Genomic DNA, 25,816 nt, shown 5'->3' with positions numbered 1-25,816 from the left:
CCTTTTGTTTGATGGAAAGATTCCATGCATGTTAAAGGTTCTAAATGGAATCATTGATGCCAATTGAAAAACTTTATTTTTAAGAGTGATACTCAGTTAAATTACCAGGCACACAAAACATTTTAGTCCATGATTGACAGTTAGAAAAGCCCATTTTCCCAATGACATGTAATTTTCACTGATTATCATTTTAGCAATAATTGCAATACAATTCCCTTTCTTTGAAGTTTAGTTCTTTAAAACACCTGTTCTAAGGTCTAAATGGGCCTGATATTGCTCAAATGTACAGACTATTCCACATAAAGACATCTGCATGAGAATGAATGGAAATGAAGCAGCACCTTTTCACTGGGTTTAGCAGAAATGACCTGGAATTATGATCGTGTATGCTTTAAAATGCTGTGCATTGCCTGGGTGACTTCTAGATACACATTAGATGCTTTCTTGATGTTTATGTAATGACACTTATAGCTTCTGCCGTAAATCTTGAGACACATTTATGTTGCTGGATGCATTTAAAGTACCACCACATATAATAAAAATGTAAAAAAATTCTGGAACCAGTTATTCTCAGGTAATAAATCTCAGGTTTTGCAGATTTGCAATAAGATATGGGTCACTCAGTTTGGTGGATTTTATGTCCCCATGAAACTTTACTGCATATTTTACATGAAATGTTAATCAACTTTCATGTCACATGGTTTTTCAAGCATACATGTACCCCAATTAACACAAATTCATAATGATTGAATGATTGAATTGGGGAAAGTTTTTAACAAATAATCTGAAATATGTCTCCACTTGCAACAAATTGACATACCACCGGCATACCACCATTCAGTCAAATTATTAAAAGATTTATTAGCCTCGATGCAGAAGTCTAGACTACAGGAAGCGGGCTGGTGCAACAGCAGACTCGCTTCCAACAAAATTACACTGAAAGAAATCCGACAGGTACATTTCAACACAGAGGAGTGCATGCAGTAAATCACAGCTTTTGAAAGAGATACTTCCAGTAATGGCACTGGCTCAAATCAAAGCATTGTTAAAGCATAGATGAGACAAAATATGTTCAAATGACTCCTCTTCCTCCCTGTGATCCACCGCCTTTGACAGAAATAACAATACACTTTAAATTACGTTTTCGACAGCATGATCTACCTATCTTTTCAATGATATAATGCTTTAGGATGCAGGTGACTGTCTGTAAGCAGACTTAATGTGTTACCAAATAATTCCGAGTTCTGCATGAATATCTAAAGCTGCAATAACCTCAGGCTGCAAGAAAATACCACCAGGATCATGACTCATGATCCAAACGAATAGAAGGAAACTCATGCTTAACATTTTCTTCTCCTTCTGCTACTACGTGGAAGAGTAGCACCTCCTAAAAAAAAGAGGGAGCAAACTTCACCCCAGGATACACTGAACATGCAAATGCAGTCCATTTGGAAATGGATTAAAAAGACAAGCAAAGAAAAAAAATGAGTATTAATAAAATGCTATGTACAAGACCGCTGCAGAAATTGGAATAGGCTACATGTACTACATTTCAAAAAGCCATTACAGAAACAGCAACATGTTAAGATCTGAAGTCCTTAATTTACATAACCATACCACAATGATAATGTTGCGGTTGTGCAATAAGGGCTTCAGAATAGCAAACAGAAAGAGGGAGCAAGGGAGCGAGAGAAAGAGCATCACACAGAGAGAGAGAGAGAGAGAGAGAGAGAGAGAGAGAGAGAGAGAGAGAGAGAGAGAGAGAGAGAGAGAGAGAGAGAGAGAGAGAGAGCGGCCGCTGCAATACTACAGGCTGTTTCATTTGTGCTCTTGTATAGACGTGTACTAAGCACATCAAACATATGACACTTTTCAGTTTTAACTTAAGGCTATGCTATATTCTTAAGAGCAATTCTGATTCTGTGCCCAACATCATAAATTACTTTATATATATCCTGTTAATGGATAACTCCAACCACTGATTTACACTTAAAAAATAAATGTACATTCAATAAACGTTTTAAAATTATTATTTTTTCCTTATCTGAAGTCAAAATTCAATACATTATCATATGCCTGTCTGTTATGTTGAAGCAACTGACAAACTGTCAGATATATAATGCTGCTAAAATAGAGACAGTTTCGCTCTAGTTGTATGAAAAGTTGCAATTCAGTCGATTGAGAGGGCAGGTATTTTTGTGCTAGGCAATACTGAATATCATGATATCTTTTAATGAAGTTATCGCTGTTCACCCAGTTAAGTTCTAGAGTAATATCTAAATATAGCCATCATTCCCAGACAGCAACATAGATCCGGTCCACATCTGGTATGCGTGGAATCTACATGTACCAGATGTGGCCCGGATCTGGGCCAACACTATGTTGCTGTCTGGGGCTGTTTGTTTGTACAATGTTAGTATTTGAGGTCATGCACTGTAGAACTGTACAGCCATCCATATTAGACATGGCAATTGTTCGTAGTCAATCTGCTGTAATGTCACGTGTCAGTGATACTGAACAGCAGTCAATTCAACAGTAAGCTGCATCTGTGTAAGTGCCACTGCACCCAAACATAAGAAGGAAGACAGCACTTTACATGCATTTTTTGTCACTTTTTATATTCACTTTGCCTGCATTTTGAAAATATCAAATGTAAACTTACTTAACAGCTAAAATGTCTTTCAATGTTGAAATGCTTTGTTTTATCGCACATAATGTGGCTACCCTTGAGAAAAATAGGTACACTTTATCATACTTTTTTTGGTAACACTTTAGTTTACAGTGTCCTTGTTACATATGTTACATGTACTTACTATAGGGTTAGGGTAGGATTAGGATTTGGTTGAGGTTTAGTTGCATGTAATTATGCATAATTTACTGTTATTACTTTGGTTGCTTAATATTACTTAGTACTTACATATATAATTACACTGTAACAATGACACCTTAAAATAAAGTGTGACCCTTTTTCTATGTAATTTTTGAGGACACTTAATCACATCTTATTTACAATTAAATGAAAATTTATAATAGTTTTAATTTAAATTAAAATCAATTAGTTCAGCCTAAGACAGTTTTTGGACCCACTTAAGTAGGACTTAAGTACATCTTTATATGTCATTTCGTAATCACTTCTGTTGTATAATATAGTGATAGTATAGAATAGTTTGTAATAAAGTTGCAATTTAGTACATTTTCAATATATTAACTTTAAAAGTAACGTTTCATAAGTGCTACTGTTAAAATTAGAATAAAGCACTTTACATGTGCTTTAGTATGTTAGTGAACACATCAAAATTGTGTGCTTTTTATAAAGCACATAAGATTCAACTTGAAAAGTTATTTAAAGTAAATCTTTTAATTTGATATTACAAAGTGTGCTTTTTAAAAGTGTACTTAAGTGTGTTAAACATTTATAAAAGTGGACTCTCTTTAAGTACACTTAAGTGTCCTTTTTTCATTAATATTGTATCATGTTTTTTTAAATATAGTTTTAAGATTTGAAGTACAGTACAAGTGCACATTCAATACAATAAAGCACATTTTTTTCACAAGGGAATACTTGTGTTTAGGGCCGGACTATCTGTTTGGCCCACCAATAACAGAAGGGGGGAGTGTTCATGAGACAGTTCCGATTGGTTCTACTAATGGCACAAAAATTATACTTCACTTTTTTAATTAGAGCATAGATTTGTGCACTTATGATTGACACAGTGGCTGTGGCAATGTTTTCACAAACCATTAAATCAGGGAAAAATGATTAATTAGTGTACACTTGAATAAGTGCAGAGTTGTTGTCGGAATGTGATGACTAGGGTGTGAACAAAACTTTTTCAACATATTCTCAGGCAACCTATCGACTTTTCACCAATCAGACGTGTTTGTTATGGGATGCTAACAGATGCATTCAAGTTAAACATAATGGAATGAAACAGATTTCAAGGGTCTTAAGATACATTTTTAAAAGGGTATTATCCTGAAAACAACTCTTTTTTACTTGACGTAGCGTCTTAAGAATGTTCATGGCGTAAGATGCTTAAAAAACAGCATGTTTGCATGTCTATGGCGGTTGCACCGGTACTTTAAAAGCGATGGATTTGAAAACACAGGTTTTCACCGCGCAAATAGTCACACAGCGCTCTGTCAGCATGCTAATTAAAGCATCACCGCTAAAATATTTAAACGTTGACCTGACTGACCAGTCAGTTGATGACCAATTTCAAACAAATTATCTTTACATCAAAATTATCATGATTTTAGCTATGAAATATGCATATGTTTCCAGCGAAACCAAAGCGAACTCTTTCAGTCAATGTACATGCAATTATCTATAGAATAATTCTTCAAGTTACATTGTACGATTGTGGCCAGCTCTGTTCCAGTTCTCCAGGAGTCCAGAAATGAAAGGAGCCCACAGGCAGTGAGAGCAAAGTCTTGGAAAGCCCTGAAGGGCGTACAAAACAGCAGAATGCAGAAGTGGCCTTGTGCAGTTGAAAAGAGTCAGCGGGGATCAGAAGGCCTGTGGTGCTGATAGGAATTCGATGTACTCCGGTTTGCATGTTGAGGGGGCAGTCATGGTGTCAAGGGTAAGATCGGCCACCAAGATCCAAACCGTCAGTCGTCTGTAAACACCTTATGAATGAACAAAATATAGTCAATGTACTGTGTGTTGTTGCAGAGCAGGCCTGTCCCAGCTCTCACTCTCTTTGCTGGACCGTTGAGGAGTAGAGGGCTTGACCGGAGGTTTGAGTGTTATTCAGGTGTGTTGGCGATGGAGTTGGGGTTTGAATTCATCACTGGGTTTATGGGTGGTATCGCCTTGTGACTGAAGTACTCCACTACCTGTTTAGGCACCTCCGCTAGGACACACTTTGCCAGTGCAGCTGGTGAAGCCTGCAAAAGTTAAATTTTTATTGGCCTCAGTGAGAGGGAAAAACATTAACAATAGTGAAAAAAAGCAAATCAACCACATTCATGGTAAATTGTGTCCAAACAAAGGGATGAGGAGAGTACAAATTGCGATTTAAATAGTTTGGCGGAGAGCCAAGCAGCAGTTTGGTGAGAGTATTTACACATTTTTAATCCTCGCTTCTCTAAAATTATTGTTTTTTTGTTGTTTTTTTGTTTTTCTGGGAGTTTACATGCGTGGAGGGAACAAACCGCTCTTGTGGAGAAAACTGTGGAGCTCTAAGAGATATTTCTGCAACACTGGCATATGCTCGTTCGCCTCGCTGCCTGCATCATTCACCAAAGCACCACATCATTTATGCAAGGCATCCCTTGCTCCTTTTAGTTTTCAAATCTTAAGGCCATAATAAAATATTACAATGTATTACAATTTGTCTGCAAAGGCATTCAATTTCAGACAGACTATAATTTTATAACTACAATTTTATTGGTCACATTTTGTATTAGGTTTCTTTAACTACTATGTACTCACATCCAAAAATTGTGTTCATGTTATATTGCAAAATACGACTACACTTTATTTTAAGGTGTCCTTGTTACAGTGTAATTGTACAATAAGCTACTGAGTAATATTATTATAAAAACATGTATACGATAGGGTTAGGATTAGTATTTGGTTTTATGGTTTAATGGTTTAATCATGACTTTATTTCTCAGAATATGCAACATTACAGCTCACACTTGCACATATAATTTCACCGGCCACTTTCTTAGGTACACCTGTTCAACTGCTCATTAATGCAAATATCTAATCAGCCATTCACATGACAGCAACTCCATGTATTTAGGCATGTAGACATGATCAAGATGATCTGCTGAAGTTCAAACTAAGCATCAGAATGGAGAACAAATGTAATTTAAGTGACTTTGAATGTAGCTGGGTTGTTGGTGCCAGACGGGCTGGTCTGAGTATTACAGAAAATGCTGATCTACAGGGATTTTCAAGCACAACAATCTCTAGGGTTTACAGAGAATGGTCAGAAAAAGAGAAAATATCCAGTGAGCGGCAGTTCTGAAGTGCCTTGTTGAAGCCAGAGGTCAGAGGAGAATAACCAGACTTGTTCACGCTAACAGAAAGGCAACAGTAACTCACTCACAGTAAATAAACACTAGTTACAGCCGAGATCTGCAGAAGAGCATCTCTGAACACACAACACATCAAACCTTGAAGCAGAAGAGCGTCTCTGAACGCTCAACACGTCAAACTTGAAGCAAAAGAGCATCTCTGAACGCTCAACACATCAAACCTTGAAGCAGAAGAGCATCTCTGAACACACAACACATCAAACCTTGAAGCAGAAGAGCATCTCTGAACGCTCAACGCGCCAAACCTTGAAGCAGAAGAGCATCTCTGAACACTCAACACATCAAACCTTGAAGCAGAAGAGCATCTCTGAACGCTCAACACATCAAACCTTGAAGCAGAAGAGCATCTCTGAATGCTCAACACATCAAACCTTGAAGCAGAAGAGCATCTCTGAACACTCAACACGCCAAACCTTGAAGCAGAAGAGCATCTCTGAACGCTCAACATATAAAACCTTGAAGCAGAAGAGCATCTCTGAATGCTCAACACGTCAAACCTTGAAGCAGAAGAGCATCTCTGAACGCTCAACACGCCAAACTTTGAAGCAGAAGAGCATCTCTGAACGCTCAACACGTCAAACCTTGAAGCAGAAGAGGATCTCTGAACACTCAACACATCAAACCTTGTAGCAGAAAAGCATCTCTGAACGCTCAACATGCCAAACCTTGAAGCAGAAGAGCATCTCTGAACGCTCAACACATCAAACCTTGAAGCAGAAAAGCAACTCTGAACACTCAACACGTCAAAACTTGAAGCAGAAGAGCATCTCTGAACGCTCAACACGTCAAACCTTGAAGCAGAATTCACACAGGATCACGAGTGGAATCAGACCAGCCTGGTCTGATGAGTCTGGATTTCTGCTGCGACATTCAGATGGTCAGGTCAAAATTTGGCATAAACAGCATGAAAGCATGGATCCATCCTGCTGTGTCTCAACGGTTCAGGCTACTTGTGCTGTAATGGTGTGGATATTTTCCTGGCACACTTTGGGCCTCTTAGTACCAATATAGCATTGTTTAAACACCTCAGCCTTCATCAGTATTGTTGCTGACCAAGTCAGACCCTTTATGACCACAGTGTTCCCATCTTCTGATGGCTACTTCCAGCAGCATTACGTGCCATGTCACAAAGCTCAAATCATCTCAAACTAGTTTCCTGAACATGACAGTGATTCATTATACTAAAATGGCCTCCAAACTCACCAGAACTCAATCTAATAGAGCACCTTTGGGATGTGTTGGAACGAGAGATTCACATCATGGATTTGCAGTCGACAAATCTGCAGACACTGCGTGATGATATCAAGTAACCATGGACCAAAATCTCCCATTGAGGAATGTTTCCAGCAGCTTTTTGAATCTATGCCACAAAGAATTAAAGCAGTTCTGAAGGCAAAAGGGGACCAACCCGGTACTAGCACGGTGAACCTAATATAGTGGCCAGTGAGTGTACAGTATATCTCAGTGTGTTTTCTTATTTAAAACATTTTCTTTTTAATTTAATATATTTTACTCTGAGGTGGAAACAGTCTTGATTACTTTACATAAAGACTTTTGATCGGGTGAGGATTAAATTAAAAGCTTGATATGTTTTTTTTTTCATTGCAAATATTTAAAAATTATATTACAATTTTGTTTTGTTTTTTTAATTAAGAAATATATATAATTAAAATTTTAGGTTTAATTCTGTAGATATGCAGATACCCTCTTTATAAGATGCAGGATCTACAGGAGATACACGATCTAAATAACACATGCATTTGCAAATTCCCGGTGACTGACAAAAACTGACCGTTTTAAAGTCTCTGAAGGGCACAAACTGGACAATGTCCCTAAGGACGGGTTCCCCTTTCGGTGAGCGCAGGACTCCATCATCTCCATCGAGGATCTGCATGTCTGTGAAGTCGGCGTTTCCCACTCCCACTATGATGATGGACATAGGCTGGTAGGAGGCCCGAACAATGGCCTCCCGTGTATCAGCCATGTCTGTTACCACCCCGTCTGTGAGGATCAGCAGGATATGATATAGCTGGCAGAGAAAAGGGTTGTTATCAGGTATTTTGTGTCATTTTTACTATGCACTGTTATAAACATATCTGAAGCTCATCCACTAAGTACTTAATTTGGAAAAATTTAATTCTGTAATTATTTACTGAGCCCCATGTTGTTCTAAACCTGTATTATTTTTTCAGTGGAACAAAAAATCAATTTGTTTAGCATAAAAGGCCCCCCAAAAAGTGCAAAATAAATATCTATCAAATTCTTCTTTTGTGTTGTACAGAATAACAGAGTTTGGGTTTAGAAAAACATCAGGGTGAGTAAAAACTGAATAAAAAAAGAATTTTAATTCATAGGTGAACTGTTCCTTTAAATGCCTTGATAGTAATGAACAGAATATTAAATACATTCTAAAATAGGTAGTCACTAGGCTAAAGTTAGCAATATTTACTGGCCTCAACATCCCAGGGGTCCGGCCAACATTAAACATGCAAAGTCTACAGTTTGAATGAATGGCCTGGTTTCTGAACATTGATCTCACTGAGCTCATTTACTGTAAAACGATCACTTTTGGGGAAGGGGGGATCTAAGTTTAATAATAGATGAAGATCGTCACAAGGACATAGTGTGTAGAAGACAGCAATGCAATAGAGCAATGCATATGAAATTGCTGAGCTTGAGGGCAAATATTTGACCCGAGACCATTAAATGCCATGTTAAGTGACTTAATATAATTCTAAATTGATTGTAGCTGCGTTAATTACCAAAACAGCCCTCAATATAATCAGCTATAAAAGGTTTTATTTGGACCATGACTAAATTTCTAAGATTATGTGCACAAACCAATGACATAAAGGGGGGAACAAAAGGATAGTCAGAGGCAAATTCATTAAACCAATTTAGAGCTGCATTTCAGAGAAAAATCCTGTTTTTTATTCACATTTCACCTATAGCCCAGAAACGAAATGATTTTCACCTGCATATTTCATTGTGAAATTTACCTTAAATCACATTACCTTATTCCTTTGAAATTAATTCCTTTCATTGAAAGGAGTCTTTTCAATGCAAATTTGGAAAGGGTAGAAACCATCACTGCTATTTGCATGATGAAATTAACACTGCAGTATTATTGCTAGGGACTCAAAGTCAAATACCTCATTTAGAAAGGCACAAATAATGAACTCCAATGAACTTATATTATTGAATAATATAAGCTGAAAATATTCGTTAGGCTGATTACCCAACAAGCATAAGGATAAATTTGTTTTTTTAATGACCATCTAATATTCAGCACAATGGCGAGTGCGAAAAGCCATTGTGACTAAGGCCTTGTCCGTTTTCATTTGAAAACTAATTTTCTCTCCATTTTGGCTTTCCGTCCACACTAAGACGGCGTTTTCATTCTGCAAAAATTAAGCTTTTATAAGACACTCTCCCCATCTGAAAATCTTTGTGGACTGTGAAAACTGAAGTATTCGAAAATGATGACGCATGTTTAGTCATGTGACGCATATTGCACCCATAGAGAGCTATGTTTATACTGGTATTGTACCTTATGTGCAATTCACTTTCACACTGTTGCTAAAGATAATGTTATTTTGTCCTCTCTTAATATCACAGTTCTGCGAAGATGACAAAAAAAGGTATTCGCAATTGCCATCCTGAGGCAAAACATGAGAGCATTTGCTTTTTAGACCAAACGTATAATGGTGACTGAATGCAACCTGGATGCAATGTCTGTTGGGGGATCATCAAAATAAGTGTTAGCAGATATTAAGCAGACAGTCTTACTTCTAATGACTGTGTCAGGATACAGGCACAGAGGCGGAGGTAATTCAAACGTGAATTCAAACGTGAGTTTGAATTCACGTGAGTTCAAACGTGAGTTTATTTACAATGATTCAAGTGACAAGGTGAATTGGCAAGGTTCAGGTGAAGGTGCGGTGACGATCACTACGTGCAGAGCGGATTCCAGGTGAGCAGATCCTCCTTTAGTTAGCTTGGCGTGAGCAGACACTGTTCATTGATACGTCTCCTTTTCTATTTCAGATACAGTAGCGGACACGGAGATCTCGGCGGGAACGTGGGACACTCAGACGAATCTCCAGGACTCGGGGAACATGGGACCAGGCAGGACTTCTGGGAACAGCGGGACAAGGATACAAAGGTGAGTATTTCAAAGGTGAGTATACGTTACGTGGTGGTTTTCAGGTTGACGTGGAGACTTCAGGAGACAGAGGGTTATGGTCTATTCCTGTTGGAGGCTTGACAAAGACTGAAGTGTGCATGGGTGTTTTGTAGAGCTGGGTGATGAGGTAATTGATGGTGCACAGGTGTGAGTGGTTAGTATTCCGGGGAGAGTGATCTTTGAGTGGTGGATGGGAATGAATCTGATTGATTCCTGACACTACCCACTCCTCCAGCGTCCGCGCCAGCGGACCCAGGACCCCGACGTCGCGGGGGTCTACCTCGAGGTCGAGGAGCAGGTTTTTCAGGATGTTGTTCATGGAAGTCAGTGAGTAGCATGGGATCGAGGACGTCCTTACGAGGTACCCAACACCTCTCCTCTGGTCCATAATTCTCCCAGTCAACCAGGTACTCGAGTTGACCACCCTGACGTCGGGTGTCCAGGATCCTTCTTAGAGCGAAGATGGATTCTGCTTCAATGGGGAGTACCGGAGGATTCTCATCTTGCGCCAGATCAGTAGAGGGAACTGGAACAGGTGAGTGATGGGGCTTCAGAAGGGAGACATGGAATGAGGGGTGGATGCGATACTGGTTTGGCAGACGGAGCTGGTAGGTAACTGGATTAATTTGCCTCGTTATGGGAAATGGACCGATGTATCTTGGACTTAGTTTGAGACAAGGTAGTCTCAGCCGGATATCCTTGGTCGAAAGCAAAACCAGTTGGCCAGGTTGGTATTCGGGGGCGTTGCGACGATGAGCGTCTGCGAAGTGACTGTGGCGGTTTATGGCTTGTTGGAGGTGATGGTGAGCTTGGTTCCATACCCTCTCACAGTTCCGGAACCAGGCGTTGACTGCAGGGACATCTGAGGACTCCCCGGACCACGGGAACAGTGGGGGTTGGTGACCCAGAATGCATTGGAACGGGGTTAAGTTGGTGGAGGTTTGTCGAAGGGAGTTTTGAGCATACTCTGCCCATACGAGATAGCGGCTCCAGAGATGCTAGTTGGCATGGCAGAAGGTACGGAGGAAACGGCTGACATCCTGGATTTTACGTTCCGCCTGCCCATTCGCTTGTGGGTGATACCCTGAAGTTAGACTTACGGTTACGTTCATTAATGCAAAGAAGGCTCGCCACACCTTTGAGATGAATTGTGGCCCCCTGTCTGACACAATGTCCTCTGGAAGGCCGAAATTCCGGAAGACATGTTCCATTAACAGTTCTGCGGTTACAAATGCTGTGGGTAAGTTCTTCAGGGGAATCAACTTGCACACTTTAGAAAAGCGATCAATGGCCACCAGGATACAGGCGTTTTCCTCTGAGGGTGGAAGGTCAGTCACAAAATCAACCCCAATGTGTGACCAGGGTCTTTGTGGAACAGGTAGGGGCATGAGCTTTCCAGCGGGTAAGTGTCGGGGATTCTTATTCATAGCGCACAGGATGCATCCTTGGATGAAGGTCTTGACATCGCGGAGCATGTTGGGCCACCAGTAGCGGGTCTGGAGGGTGGAGCAGGTCTTGGTTATTCCAGGGTGACCCGTCCCAACGGATGAGTGTGCTGAGGAGATTAGTGACATACGAAATTCATCGGGTACGTAAATCTTCCGGCTGGGCACTCTGGGGGACTGGGCTGGTGTCGGGACAACTCCATCAGTTGCTCGTTTAAATCCCACTGAATGGGATTGACAAACATCCTTTCTGGTAAGATATTCTCGGGTTCTTCGTGGTGAGTTTCAGGGGCATTAAGACGAGACAGAGCATCCGCTCGGACGTTCTTTGAACCAGGGCGATAGGAGATCTGGAAATGGAATCGATTAAAGAAGAGTGCCCATCTGGCCTGGCGTGGATTGAGTCGCTTTGCTTCCTTTAAGTACTGGAGATTCTTGTGGTCAGTGAGAACCAGGAATGGGTGTTTGGCGCCCTCTAACCAGTGTCGCCATTATTCAAGAGCAAGCTTTACCGCCAGGAGTTCCCGATTGCCGATATCATAGTTTACCTCAGCAGGCGATAACTTGTGAGAGAAGAACGCACATGGCATAGGTTTGGGGGACGAGTTGGAGTACTGGGATAACACAGCTCCTACCCCAGTAGTGGAGGCATCAACTTCAACAATGAACATTTCCTCAGGATTAGGATGTCGGAGTAGAGGAGCTGTGGTGAACGCTGTCTTTAGAGACTGGAATGCGTGATCGGCCTCACCGGTCCAGAGCAGTGTCTTGGGCTTTCCTTTGAGGAGAGATGTTAGAGGGGCAGTTAACAGGCTGTACTGGTGAATGAACCTCCGGTAAAAATTGGCAAATCCAAGGAACCTTTGCAATTCTTTAACAGTCTGTGGGGCTGGCCAGGAAGCTATCGCCTTGGTCTTGCGATCGTCCATCTCTACTCCTTTTTCACTGAGTTGATAACCGAGGAACTCGACTGAGGTTTGGTGGAAGGAACATTTCTCTGCCTTAAGGAACAGGGAGAAATCACGTAGCCGTTGGAGTACTAGGGAGACATGTCGTTGATGTTCCACTGGATCCTTGGAATAGATTAGAATGTCGTCAATGTAGATTATTACGAACCGATTCAGGTAATCTCGGAAGACTTCATCCATGAAGCTTTGGAAGATGGAAGGAGCGTTTACCAGACCATATGGCATAACCAAATATTCGTAATGGCCTGCTGGGGTGATGAACGCGGTCTTCCATTCGTCGCCTTCTCGAATTCGGATGAGATTATATGCGCTTCTCAAATCCAGTTTGGTGAATACCTTAGCCTCTCGAAGTTGTTCCAGAGAGGAAGGAACCAGCGGGAGTGGATAGCTGAACCACATGGATATCCGATTCAGGGTTCTATAGTCGATACACGGACGTAGTCCGCCATCCTTCTTAGGGACAAAGAAAAAACTGGCAGCAGCAGGTGATGTGGAGGAGCGGATATAATCCTGTTTCAAGGCTTCGTCAATGTACTGTTGCATGGCTCTTTGTTCGGGGATAGACAGGGAGTAGATTCGTCCCTTAGGGATGGGCTCTCCTGGAACGAGATCGATGGCACAGTCCCAGGCTCGGTGAGGTGGTAATTTGGCAGCCTTGACTGGATTGAACACATCTGCAAACAGAGAGTAACAGGTAGGGATGGACACTGACAGGCTTTCTGTGGGGCTTTCAACGGAGGTTGAGTTCACTGGAATGTTGCCGGGTATGTTAACGATGGGCGTGATCGCGAGTTCGGCGGTCCTGGACGCACATTTACAACCCCAAGTCAGTATTTTACCAGATTTCCAGTTGATATTCGGTTGATGTCGTATAAGCCATGGGCGGCCAAGGATTATATCAGTCTGACTGTTCTCTAATATGAAAGGTTCAAATAATTCATGGTGTGTGTCTTCGACACCGAGGATGACAGGTTTGATCTGAGATGTGACATACCCCTGATTTATGGTTTCACCCGTCACTGCATGGATGGAGTACGGTCTGGTGGTGGCTGACTTCTTGAGCTGGAGTTTTTGACAGAGCTGTCCGGAAATGAAGTTTCCTGCCGACCCGGAGTCCACAATGGCTGTGGCAGAAACATGGAAAGTCGTGGATTTTAGGATCACTGATATCGTTAATGGGGCTGACACCGAATCGGTCGTAAAGACAGAACTCACAAGCTTTAGCAGCCCTTAGATCGTTGGTGCACGCGGAGAGCTTGCTGGATAAACTTTTCCACACCCAGGCTGTCATCATATATTGCGATTTGAAGACGGAGAGCAGGATTCAAACCACGTCTGTAGACAGAGATGAGCGCCTTCTCGTTCCACCCACTTGCGGAGGCTAGAGTGCGAAACTCCAATGAATACTCAGAAACCGATTTTCTGCCCTGATGCAGTTGCAGTAGTTTGTCGCTGGTGGAGGAATCATCAACTGGTCGCCCGAAAACTTCTTTAAAATGGTCTACGAATTCCTGTACCGACGAGGTAACAGTGGATTCCTGTAACCACAAAGTTTCAGCCCATCTTAAAGCAGCCCCGGATAACTGTTGGATTATAAAAGCAATCTTCGATCCTTCTGTGGGGTACAACTGGGTCTGTTGTTCCAAAGCGAGCGAACACTGAAGCAGGAACCCGTTGCAATCCTCCGCCCGACCGGAGAATGGCGCTGGACGTTATGCTGGGTTCGCGAAGCAAACCATAGAAGAAGTGGGGCCTGCGGAAGTACTGAGCGTCGGCTGACTGGAATTCACAACAGCGGTTGTAGGTTGTACAGGATTATCACCATGGCGGGTAGACTCCATCGCGCTGTTTCTTTTCCTTTGTAGGTCAAGCCTTCTGTCAGGATACAGGCACAGAGGCGGAGGTAAGTGAATTCAAACGTGAGTTTATTTACAATGATTCAAGTGACAAGGTGAATTGGCAAGGTTCAGGTGAAGGAGCGGTGACGATCACTACGTGCAGAGCGGATTCCAGGTGAGCAGATCCTCCTTTAGTTAGCTTGGCGTGAGCAGACACTATTCATTGATACGTCTCCTTTTCTATTTCAGATACAGTAGCGGACACGGAGTTCTCGGCGGGAACGTGGGACACTCAGACGAATCTCCAGGACTCGGGGAACATGGGACCAGGCAGGACTTCTGGGAACAGCGGGACAAGGATACAAAGGTGAGTATTTCAAAGGTGAGTATACGTTACGTTGTGGTTTTCAGGTTGACGTGGAGACTTCAGGAGACAGAGGGTTATGGTCTATTCCTGTTGGAGGCTTGACAAAGACTGAAGTGTGCATGGGTGTTTTGTAGAGCTGGGTGATGAGGTAATTGATGGTGCACAGGTGTGAGTGGTTAGTATTCCGGGGAGAGTGATCTTTGAGTGGTGGATGGGAATGAATCTGATTGATTCCTGACAGACTGCTAGTTGACATGTTGCATGTACTTTATATGCAATAAAAACAATTGCATCTAAAATAGAGTTAAAATTTAGTTTACTGTTTAAACCCTTTCCACATCTGGTTTTATCAGAACATGGATAAAGGAAGATAAATATACAGAAAATATATTCACCGCACACCCTATTTATTTTAAGGTGTCCATTTTACAGTTTAATTATGCATTTAAGTACTGAGTAATAATTTAATTACTATATGGTAGGGTTTGGCTTAGGGTAAGTTGCATACAATTATGCACAATTTATAGTATTTTATTTTATTTATATTAATATAGTAACTACATGCAACGTGTAATAAGGACACTGTGAAATAAAGTGTTATCCACACCCTTAATTACTGCCCATAGAAAGCTGGTGGTTAATGTAATTTAATTTTCAAAGGATGTTTGTGTACATTTGAGAGATTATGGCACTAGTAATTCATCAAATAATGAAGATGCATGCATCCAGACAGATGCAGTAAAATAAACTTTTTAAACTACCTCACTGGGGACAAAATGGTGCAAAATTCACTCAGAAATTGCTAATAAATTTCACAGGTATTTACGACTCAGCAAGTAATGCATTGAAGGAAACATGACATTTTGAAGTAGAGAGACTGGTGTTTTCTTGTAAAACGTACTCTAGTAATCTTTGTTTTATCTACAATTTTGAAAAATCATTTTTACAATAATGTTACAGTACTCCATGCAAATTGCCAATGGCAACCCTTTCGTGGCCGTGTTTCAACATTACCTGACTGCATGATTCCTTTAGTGATTCCAGTGTTCATTTTTATTGCATTTCACCTTCAGTCCTGTACCATAAACAGACACTTTAAAGATACTCACAGAAGCGTCTTTGATGGGTTCTTTCCCGGCTGCCAGTTTAGCTATTCTGTTGATGATGGGAGCCACATTAGTGGGACCGTAGAGCTGGATCTTGGGCAGGCAGTTTTGGTAGGCTTCCACGACCCCCTGGATCTCTGATCAGAGAGAGAGGGGACACGGCTATCACTTCTGTTCTGGAGGCTTATTTGTATTTCTCTCTCGGTCTAAGCGGGTTTCTGAGAGCAGTGCTAAAGTATTGGCAGCAGAAGCAACAGATTTTGGGATCAAATCAGTGGACAGACTGAGTCGGAGCTCTTCTTCTTTTCCAGAAATTGTGAATGGACTGAAGCAAGCCCAAAATTTCACACAGTCTTCACATATTCTCTTTGAGTGCTAAAGGAATTTTTCACACATAAATTAAAATTCAGTTCATATTTACTCACCCTCATGTCGTTCCAAAACCTCATGTCTTTTCTTCTTCCGTGAAACACAAAAGCAAAAATGCTGAGCTATATTATGTACGCTCTTTTCCATATTATGAAAGTAACTGGGGTCTGAGATGTTAATGGATGTTAAAGGAAGTCTAAAATTTTCTAATTTCTGCTAGAAGAACATGGAAGCTGGTTCAGTCAACACTATCTCACGACCAATTCGTACGAGTGAGTATGAATTGGCTAATTCGTGATGGGTAGTTTTAGGGGGGAGGTCATGGGTAGGTCATTCGTACAAATTAGCCACCTCATAAAATACGTACGAATTGCCGTGAGATTGGGTTGGTTCAGTCCAGTCATCAGCTGGACATTAGTTGGTCCAAAAACCAGCTTAACCACGTTGAGCTGGTATGACCAACTGCTTTGTTGCTGGCCCAAGATCATCTACCATGACTAGCCTAGACTAACTAGAAACCAGCTACCAGCTTCCAAACACAGTTAGCAGCTTAAAGGATTAGTTCACCTCAAAATGAAAATTTCCTAATAATTTACTCACCCCAATGCCATCCAAGATATCCATGTCTTTCTTTCCTCAGTGGAAGAGAAATTAAGTTTTTTGAGGAAAACATTTCTGGATTTTTCTTCGAATAATGAACTTCAATGACAACCAACGTTTTGAAGTCCAAAACAATGCAGTTTCAAAGGTCTTTGAAGTGCTTCAACGGACTGTGCATGATCGCAGCTGAGGAGGAGGGTCTTGTCGTTGTTGCGAAACGATGGGTACTTAAAAAAAAATACAAATATATATATATTTATATATATATATATACTTTTTAACTACAATTGTTCCGATTAAGCTGATCTTCAACGCGCCGGGAACTACGTCATCACGTTGAAAGGTCACGCTCGATGTCGTCGGCGCCAGCGGAAGGACCGCCCTACTGTTTACAAAGCGACCAATACAATTTGAACTATCCTCCTCCGGAAGTACCGAGTGGGGCGTAACTTCCACCGACGCCGGAGACATCGAGCCTGACCTTTCATGTTGGTTGTCATTGAAGTCTATTATTGGAAGAAAAATCCAGAAATGTTTTCCTCAAAAAACTTAATTTCTCTTCAAAGAAAGACGTGGATATCTTGGATGGCATTGGGGTGAGTAAATTATTAGGAAATTTTCATTTTGAGGTGAACTAATCCTTTAAATTTGGAAGTATGTAATGTTAATGACACATAGCAACACAGCTAAAAGTATTCCTAATATGTACTTTTACTGAAAGTAGCCTACTTTTACCTTTTGAGACATGCCTTCACAGGCACCTAGGTTTGTGATGTTTGAGTTGGGAGAAGCGCGAAAGGGTTGTTTTACGTTTTAAGTTGTACATTTTTGTAATTCCGATAGTTGCCACTAGTGTTGCAGAAACTACATTCTTCACCTTTAAACTAGATTTTCCTGCAATTCCATTCACACTTATGCCTGTTGACAGATTTACCATGCCATGATTGGTATGGTGCATGACGCAGGTCTGATGTCAATGACGACTGATAACGTCACATTGGCGTCACTATTACACTGAGATCAAACTTACTTAGACTTAAAGGAACTTAATATTTGAAAGGATGTTGACAGCAGAGGGAAAGATTTTCTTGTTCCTTACACAAAGATGGCATCAGATGGATTCAGGAGAAAGTCATGCACAAGTCACATGGGACCACTTTTATAAAATGTTCATAGTGCCTTATTGAAAAGAATGGCCATTCCTCAACATTTCTCCTTTTGTGTTCCACAGAAGAAAGAAATTCATATAAAGTCTGAAACGTCAATGAGGGGATTTGTGATTGAACTTTTCCTATAACTGTGACAATAGCTTCAGAAACATCAAATCAGAGTGTCTGTGTTCAGATACCTTGAGATACTCACTAACATACAAAGTGCCTGTCACTCTTACCTTCACATTCATCATCCTCCGGGTTGAAATTGATGGCAAAGTCATGAGACACCTGTAGTTTGGAGAAGAAAAACAAACAGAAAGGTTTTGTTTATTCAACTTCAGCTTGTTTAGCATGCTTTTACACTGGTTTCTGGCTAAAAAAGTTTTTTTCTGCTGTGAAAAGATAGCAATTAATCATGCAGTGCTTGTTGGTCTTATTTGCATGTTTCTAAGAAGAATACTTTCTGCAACACTATGCATGAAATGACCCGATGATGATGATGATGATTATGCTAAAACAAAATAGCATCCTCCCTACAGATTTTACATTGTAATCAACAACCACTGTGAAACCCCTCTAGTACTTAGCACAAATTTCATTGAAATTGAATTTCGTTTGTTGACAAAGACATTCTGAATATAACCGTTATTGTTACATTTCATTGAAAAGGAAATAGACCTCATAGGTAGTGGACTGCAATCTGCCTGAACAAACAGACCATAAAATGAAATCCAGTGATAGTTAATTTCAACACAAGGGGAAGACTGTACACACTGTTATTATTCTGATTTTATATTATTCTGTGAGAATAACCCATTTTTGCTGTAAAGATTGGTATTTCATGAAAGACAGTCTGTAAATAAAAATAACTTTATGACTTACAACTTGTGAAATAAAGGCTGCAGCCTACACTGATAATGGTATATACTTCCACATTTATAAATTATACACCATCCTTGTGAAAAAGAAGTGCACTTAATTGTATTGAACGAGCACTTGCAGTTTACTTCAAATTTTAAAAGTACAAGGAAATAACAAAAACTGCAGTTGCAGATAATATAATATTAATGAAATAAAAGGCCATGGACTATGCTTCTTAACACAATTAAGTACACTTTTGATCATGTCAAATTAAAAACATTTTAAATCATTATGTTTTAATAATCTTTTGTCATGCTTTAAAGAAGTGCACTTATTTTGATGCGTTGACAAAAAAACTAAAGAATAAGTAAAGGACTTGATTATTTAGTGCATTTCTAGAGTGCTCTTTTATATTACATTAAAGTAATTATATTTTAAATGTACAAAAATTGCGGTTAAACTTTATTTTAAGGTGACGTAGTTCCCTTTCAGTCGATAACGTCGGACGTAGTCGACGCGACTGAAATGGGATCACGCTAGGGAGCCTATCATCTTCGAGTACTATTGAACGAGCCAATGTAATTGGCGTGCGTGATTCGCATCACACACTCCGCCCCCGCGGCGCGGGTATAAATACGGAAGTGGATGCACGCACTAGTTGCCTTTCGCTTCGGAGCCGATCGTTTGATGTCTCTGAGAGTGCTGTTGTCTACAACGAGCGAGTGTGTCGGTGTTCTTCAGGAAGACTCTCCCAGTGCTGGTGTTCTACAGCGCGAGTGCAGCGGTGATCGCGAGCTTTGAGCTCTCAACTGCTGTTTTAACAGCAACAAATTTCTAAATGTTTGTGTGTGTTGATGGCTGGTTAGAGGGCGGAAAAGTGAGTGCTTCACTGTTTCAGTTCTCTGTTCAGTGTTGCCGCGGTCATTTCCCTGTGTGCTCCGGCACTGGTGACGGTCCTATTTTCTGAAAGAGCAACACGGGTGCGTTTGCGTCTTTTTCAAGATGTCATTCCGCCCGTGCGTTTCTGGGTGCGGTCGTTCCCTGTCTCTCTCTGATGGTCACAACTGTTGTGTCACGTGTTTGGCTTACAGCACGCTGAGACAGCTTTTGTGGACAGCTCATGTTTTCACTGTGGGAACATGACTGTCGCAGTGTTGAGGGCGAGACTCGCCTTCGTTCGCGGAGAGCGAGTCCCCATTACCATGCCCCACCCTCGGGTGCTGTGTGGGATGGGTGACCGGAGGATAGTGTTGGATGTCCCGCCCGGTAACCATTCCCTGTGGGCTCCTCACTCCTCCCTTCCACTGCAACCACTGGAGCCTCCTGTGTTGTCTGCTGGTCCATCTGTAATGGGTGGGCCAGCGGTTTCACTCGGGGCTCCCCTGGAGGACAGGACGCCGATTGCAGCATCAGAGGGTGAGCTGACTTCTGGAGATGATGACTCGGCTGCATTGTCTCCCTCCGGGAGTTCAATGTTGCCCGAGCCGGATCCAGAATTATCAGCTATGCTGAAACGGGCCGCCGAGGCTGCCGGGCTCGAGTGGAACCTCCACCGTGTCCCGTTCAGTCTCGGTTGGAATCTGGAGTTTGGTATCTTGGGGCGGGCCGAGCTGGTTCTCAGCTCGCCGCCCCAGTGCCTTTCTTTCCCGAAATGCATGGAGAGCTTATCAGGTGGTGAACAGCATCTTTCTCTGCCAGAAACTGCCTGAATAGCTTTTCCCCCTCATTACCCTTGATGGAGGAACGGTGAAGGGTTGCGAGGTGTCCCTCCATTGGAGCGGTCTGTCGACACAGGTGCACCTGTGTCCGGCGGCCGCTGCCTTTTGGGGGGATCCTCGTCTCCCCCCTAAGGCCTGTGAGTTTCGTCCGTTCCGACGGGCAGAGCTTACAAAGCCTGTGGGCAAGCCCCTTCCTCTTGCGTGCCATGGCGTTGCTGCAGGCTAGGGCACCCATGGCATGCACGAGGGTAATCCAGACCGTGCGCTCATAGGTGAGCACCGCACTGCATCCGACCTCACCCTCCGGGGTACGGGTGTCGTAGCGTGCGTGATCGGTCTGGCGATGTCCACCTTGGTGGTCCAGTAGCGCCTTCGTTGGCTCAGCCTGGTTGGTATGGCGGATGCGGACAAGGTTCGGTTCCTGGTCTCCCCAATTTCCCAGGTTGGGCTGGTCGGCGACGCGGTGGAGAACTGCATCAAACAGTTCTCTGCCGCTCAAGCGCAGACGGAGGTCATCCGGCACATCCTGCCCCGGTGGCCAGCTGCTGCCTCCACCCGCCGCCGGTGGCAGCTCCTCCGCCTGCTCGTCGCCGTGGGCGTTCTCCGGCCGCCGCTCCTGCTGGGCCTCCGCAGCAGCCTCCACCCAGGCCTCAGCAGGGAGCCGGCCGCAGTAGAGACGCCCAGCCCGCTCCAGGGGCTGCCAAGCCAGGTGGCAAGCGACAGCGAAAGCATTCCGGAGCGGGCCGCCCAGGAATGGATGAGATGCTCTTGGAGTGGCACGATCACTCCCTCCCCCCGGGTGAGGGCCGGGTGGAGCCTTTGTTTGTGTGTGTGTCTGTTCCGCCGCTGGCTCCCTAAAAAAAAAAAAAAAAAAGCGGAGCAAGCGGTACCCACACTTCAAAGAGAGAGCAATTTCATCTGTTCCTGGGTCCCAAGAGGGCCAGTCTGGCGGGTGTGACCCTGTATAGCCTTACACCCCTCAGCTCCCCCTTGGTCGCCAGCAGGCAGCTTGGTGCGTTCGAGGACCCGGTCATCCGCCTTCTCACGCCCCCCCTGCCGCTTGTGGAGACAGGTAAGTGTTGCACAGCACACTAACACCACTCTCTCTACTTTGCTGCCCCACCTCAGGCTCGGCTACCCCGCTCAAATCAGTGATAGTCATCACATTAGGTGTTGAGCAGACGTGCTCTTGAAAATTCAGTGATATTCATCACACCGAGTGTTGAGCAGTGCTCCTGACTTGTGCGTGCTTATCTTATCCTGCTGGCGAAGGATTTGATATAGCCGCTCCTCCAGCCGGTACGAAGGCCAGTTGTAAACTCGTTCTTCGTGCTACTAGGTGGTGGGTCGTGACCATCTTGGCCCAAGATTGGTCTGCAGCTTTGACCTGAAAGACATGTGCTTCAGATCTCTACCTCCCGCACCGCAGGCCATCCTGTGTGTTGCGTCTAAGGGTGGAGTATCAGTACAGTGTCCTTCCCCTCGAGTGCTCCAGAGCCCGTTGGGTCTTCAGGTCAACTGGAAGAGAGTAATCTCGCCCACGGGCTGAGTATCTCTTTTCTAGTTTTGGAGAGGTACTCGGTCCAACATGTCTCTCCAATGAGAATGTGTTCAGCTGGTGTTGAAGTGAGAAAGGGTCCCACTGAAAGAACTTTCAGAGGCTCCTGGGGTATATGGTAGTCGCAGCCTTTGGCTCCCTCCATATGTGACCGCTTCAGCGCTAGCTTCACGATCGAGTCCCGAGGTGACCGTGGCAGAGCAGCTCACCCTGTGTGACTATAGTTCATCCCGGTCTGCTGCCAAACCCTCTTCAACAGAGCGGCCATGTACAAAGGGCGTGTTTTAACGGGGGCCTGGGCGACCCCCGACTACACGGGCATTCGTGCCTCGAGTTGTTAGACATTGCGACCGTTGCGCAAGCTTCCCTTGCATGTCACAAACTCACCCGTCACCTCCTCCTTGGAGTCAGACGCTTCTGAGGGCGCCTTATTCCACTCCTCCCGCTTACTCAATCGTGCCGCCATCGAGCCTCACGACAGTTATAGCCAGGGCAAGTGGAGACTCCATCCCCTGGGTCCGGCTGGGTCATGACCATTCCGGGGCCGCTCAGTTGCCCCCCCGGTTTTATTTTTCCGCCAGTGTTTGGGTAAACCGAGCGGACTACCCTTGGACAAACACTGGGACTCAGCGGCCCCAGGGGCCCGCAGAAATGCGTTTAACCCCAGTGAGCCTTCTAAAAGTGACTGCGACTCATGGTCGCCTTGCGCCTGCAAGTCAGTGAAATCATCACTCTTCATGTTGAGCAGATTTGCTCCTGAAACTCAGTGAAGTTCATCGCACTCTGGTGTTGAGCAGCAATGCTCCTGTAGCTCAGTGAGTCCATCACAGGTAGCTCAGTGAATTCATCACACGCAGTGCTGAGCAGAAATGCTCCTGGTGCTCAGTGAAGTTCCTCGCACTCAAGTGTTGAGCAGAAATGCTCCTGAAGCTCAGTGAGTTTATCACACTCAGGTGTTGAGCAGTAATGCTCCTGAAGCTCAGTGAACTTGTCACACTCAAGTGCTGAGCAGAAATGCTCCTGTCGCTCAGTGAGGTTCTTCGTACTCAAGTGTTGAGCAGAAATGCTCCTGAAGCTCGGTGAGTTTATCACACTCAGGTGTTGAGCAGGAATGCTCCTGAAGCTCAGTGATCTTCACATGTTGTGTTGAGCAATGCTCCTGTCTTTTGCGCCCGTCACTTGCACCTACGTGCCATGTCAGGAGAGGAACAGGTCTTCATAGTTGCCCCTTATTGGCCCAACTAGACCTGGTTCCCTTCAACAGCCTTCCTGACTTCCCCTGGAAACTCTTTCGGGGACGGGGCTCGATGGCACACGCGTTCTTCCCCCGGAGATTCCGGGCGGTCTTACATCTGAACGCGGAGGTTCAGGTGGCTATCACAAGAACATGTGATAGTTACCATCACTTCTGCGAGCACCCCCTAGAATTGGGTAGCGTGCTTACGCCTTTAGAAGTGGAACCTAGTCGTTGAGTGCGTCTTCTCCCCTGAGGAGATCCTGAAAGCTTTCGATCACTTCAGTGCTCTCTTTCCTGCAAAATGGGTTGCAGTAGGCTGTTTTCCTAAATCACCCTCAAAATGATGTTGCCTCGGTGTTTAAACGACGCTCAACGTGTTGCAGAAGTATGCAGAAGCACGTTCTGATCGTCAGGTTCCTGAGGAGCAAGGTCTTGTAAATCCTTGTGTCCCTCTTTATCCTCTTGGGCCTTGTCCCTGGTGCGACTGCACTGCAGAGACCGCCCCTGAGCCACTGCAGGTAGTGAGTTAAAAATTCTGTTATATCAGTTCTCCTGCTCGCGTGGGCTCTACTAGAGGGTAGGGACTTGCTCGCTTTCGGTCAACGTATTGTGCCTGGAGTCTGGGCCGGCTAACTCTCACAAGCTGAGACCCCGGCTCGGATTGTGCCCAAGGTTCCTACCTCTCCCGTAGTAGGAGCAGGTGGTGAGCCTGCAAGCGCTGCCCTGGAGGAGGCAGATCCAGCCCTGGCTTCTCTGTCCGTTCGCTTGGTGGTGTACAGAATGCAAGTCATAGACCTCAGACCAGCTCTTCAAATATCTGTTGGAATTCAGCAGAGAGGGAAGGCTGTTTCCATGCAAAGTTGCACTTAGTGCTTGCCTTCATTTCGGCAAAGATCCGAGATGCAACATGTCCACTTAGGTGTTGAGCTCCTCTATGATGAGTGTAAAGTGCTCCGCCTGGGCGTTGACGATATACTTTGCTAAACAGATTCTAGAGTTGGGGGCTGGACGACACCTAGTTGAACCGCTGCTTCCCATGGGCTCCCTTCTCATGAAGCCAGTTTCACCGTGAGCCCGGTTCAAGTGTCGGCTTGCTGCGCCATTCCCCTCCTATGGACTGGATACGTGCGCCTTTCTACTCCAGTTGAGTTCCCTTAAAATTGAACCCTGTTGAGTTCCTCCACACCCCTCCGACGTCGGACGTGCGGAACGTCTGGTGTTAGGCCTACCACTCGTAAGCAGTGTGGAACCTGTGTTAGGCTGGGTCCATATGTTGCGGTCCCTTCGGTGACCCCATGTGTGTATTCTTCCACAATACGGCTCCCTGCGGTGAGCCCGTGTCTTCCCTCGGCAGAGTCTCTCTGCCGTCACTGTCCGGTGTGTCTCCCCCCGTCTTAGGCTGGAGCCACCCCAGTGACATTCCATATGTTAGACTGCCCGGTTTCCGCCCAGTTCATATGTGTATTCTCCACATTTCCTCCCTCGGGTTGGATGTGGCTTCCGCAGCGTCCCTTCCTTCCAACGTACGGGGAACGCTTTCCCAGTGGTCCTGTAGGAACAGCAGTGACTTCCCTGGCCTAAGCCCTGTCCTTCCCCGCGTTAAGTTTACGGGGGCATCAGGAGGCTTTGGTTTAGGCACTGGAAGGTGGCAGCGTTAGTGGCGTGTTCAATGGTTGATCCCATTTCAGTCGCGTCGACTACGTCCGACGTTATCGACTGAAAGGGAACGTCCTGGTTGCGTATGCAACCCACCGTTCCCTGAAGGAGGGAACGGAGGACGTAGTCCCCTTGCCACTACCGCTGGACCACCGCTGACCCCGGGTTACTCTCGGCTCCTCAGCGAAAAGCAACTAGTGCGTGCATCCACTTCCGTATTTATACCCGCGCCGCGGGGGCGGAGTGTGTGATGCGAATCACGCACGCCAATTACATTGGCTCGTTCAATAGTACTCGAAGATGATAGGCTCCCTAGCGTGATCCCATTTCAGTCGCGTCGACTACGTCCTCCGTTCCCTCCTTCAGGGAACGGTGGGTTGCATACGCAACCAGGACGTTACATTGTACTTGCTTAAATATGTACTGACTTTAACTACATGTACTTCCTACAGAGTTAGGTTTAGGGTTTGGTTTATGGTTTGTTACTTGTAATTATGCATAACTTACTGTTATTACTATATAACTACATGTAGTAACGTGTAACTACGTCACCTTAAAATAAAGTGTTACCAAAATTGCAAATTACAAATATATTTAAATACATGACATACAATTTTCAATAGAAATGACATCAAAGTATATTTTAGTTTACCATAAATTCTTTCAGTTTTCAGCATTTTAACCAAATATACAAAAATA

At 43.9% G+C, this 25,816-nt stretch overlaps 1 protein-coding gene across 2 annotated transcripts in view; it reads right to left on the bottom strand.

Annotated features, from left to right (window-relative positions):
* Positions 1-839: 839 nt before the first annotated feature.
* Positions 840-25,816, bottom strand: part of cpne7 (copine VII) — a 72,145-nt gene continuing 47,168 nt past the window's right edge. For both annotated transcript variants that reach the window (XM_077201824.1, XM_077201822.1), the window contains exons 13-16: positions 18,324-18,375; positions 15,968-16,101; positions 7,847-8,083; positions 840-4,893 (exon numbers count right to left, since the gene is read on the bottom strand). In XM_077201824.1, coding sequence (XP_077057939.1) covers positions 4,753-4,893; positions 7,847-8,083; positions 15,968-16,101; positions 18,324-18,375 — 564 coding nt within the window. In that variant the 3' untranslated portion in view covers positions 840-4,752. The remainder of the gene's footprint in view (positions 4,894-7,846; positions 8,084-15,967; positions 16,102-18,323; positions 18,376-25,816) is intronic.

The sequence above is a fragment of the Siphateles boraxobius genome, unplaced genomic scaffold (assembly GCF_051911475.1).
Source record: "Siphateles boraxobius isolate OS27281-9 unplaced genomic scaffold, OSU_SipBor_1 48, whole genome shotgun sequence".
Taxonomy (NCBI): Eukaryota; Metazoa; Chordata; class Actinopteri; order Cypriniformes; family Leuciscidae; genus Siphateles; species Siphateles boraxobius.
Note: the sequence above shows the minus strand (reverse complement) of the source record. Positions and strands in the feature narration are given on the sequence as shown.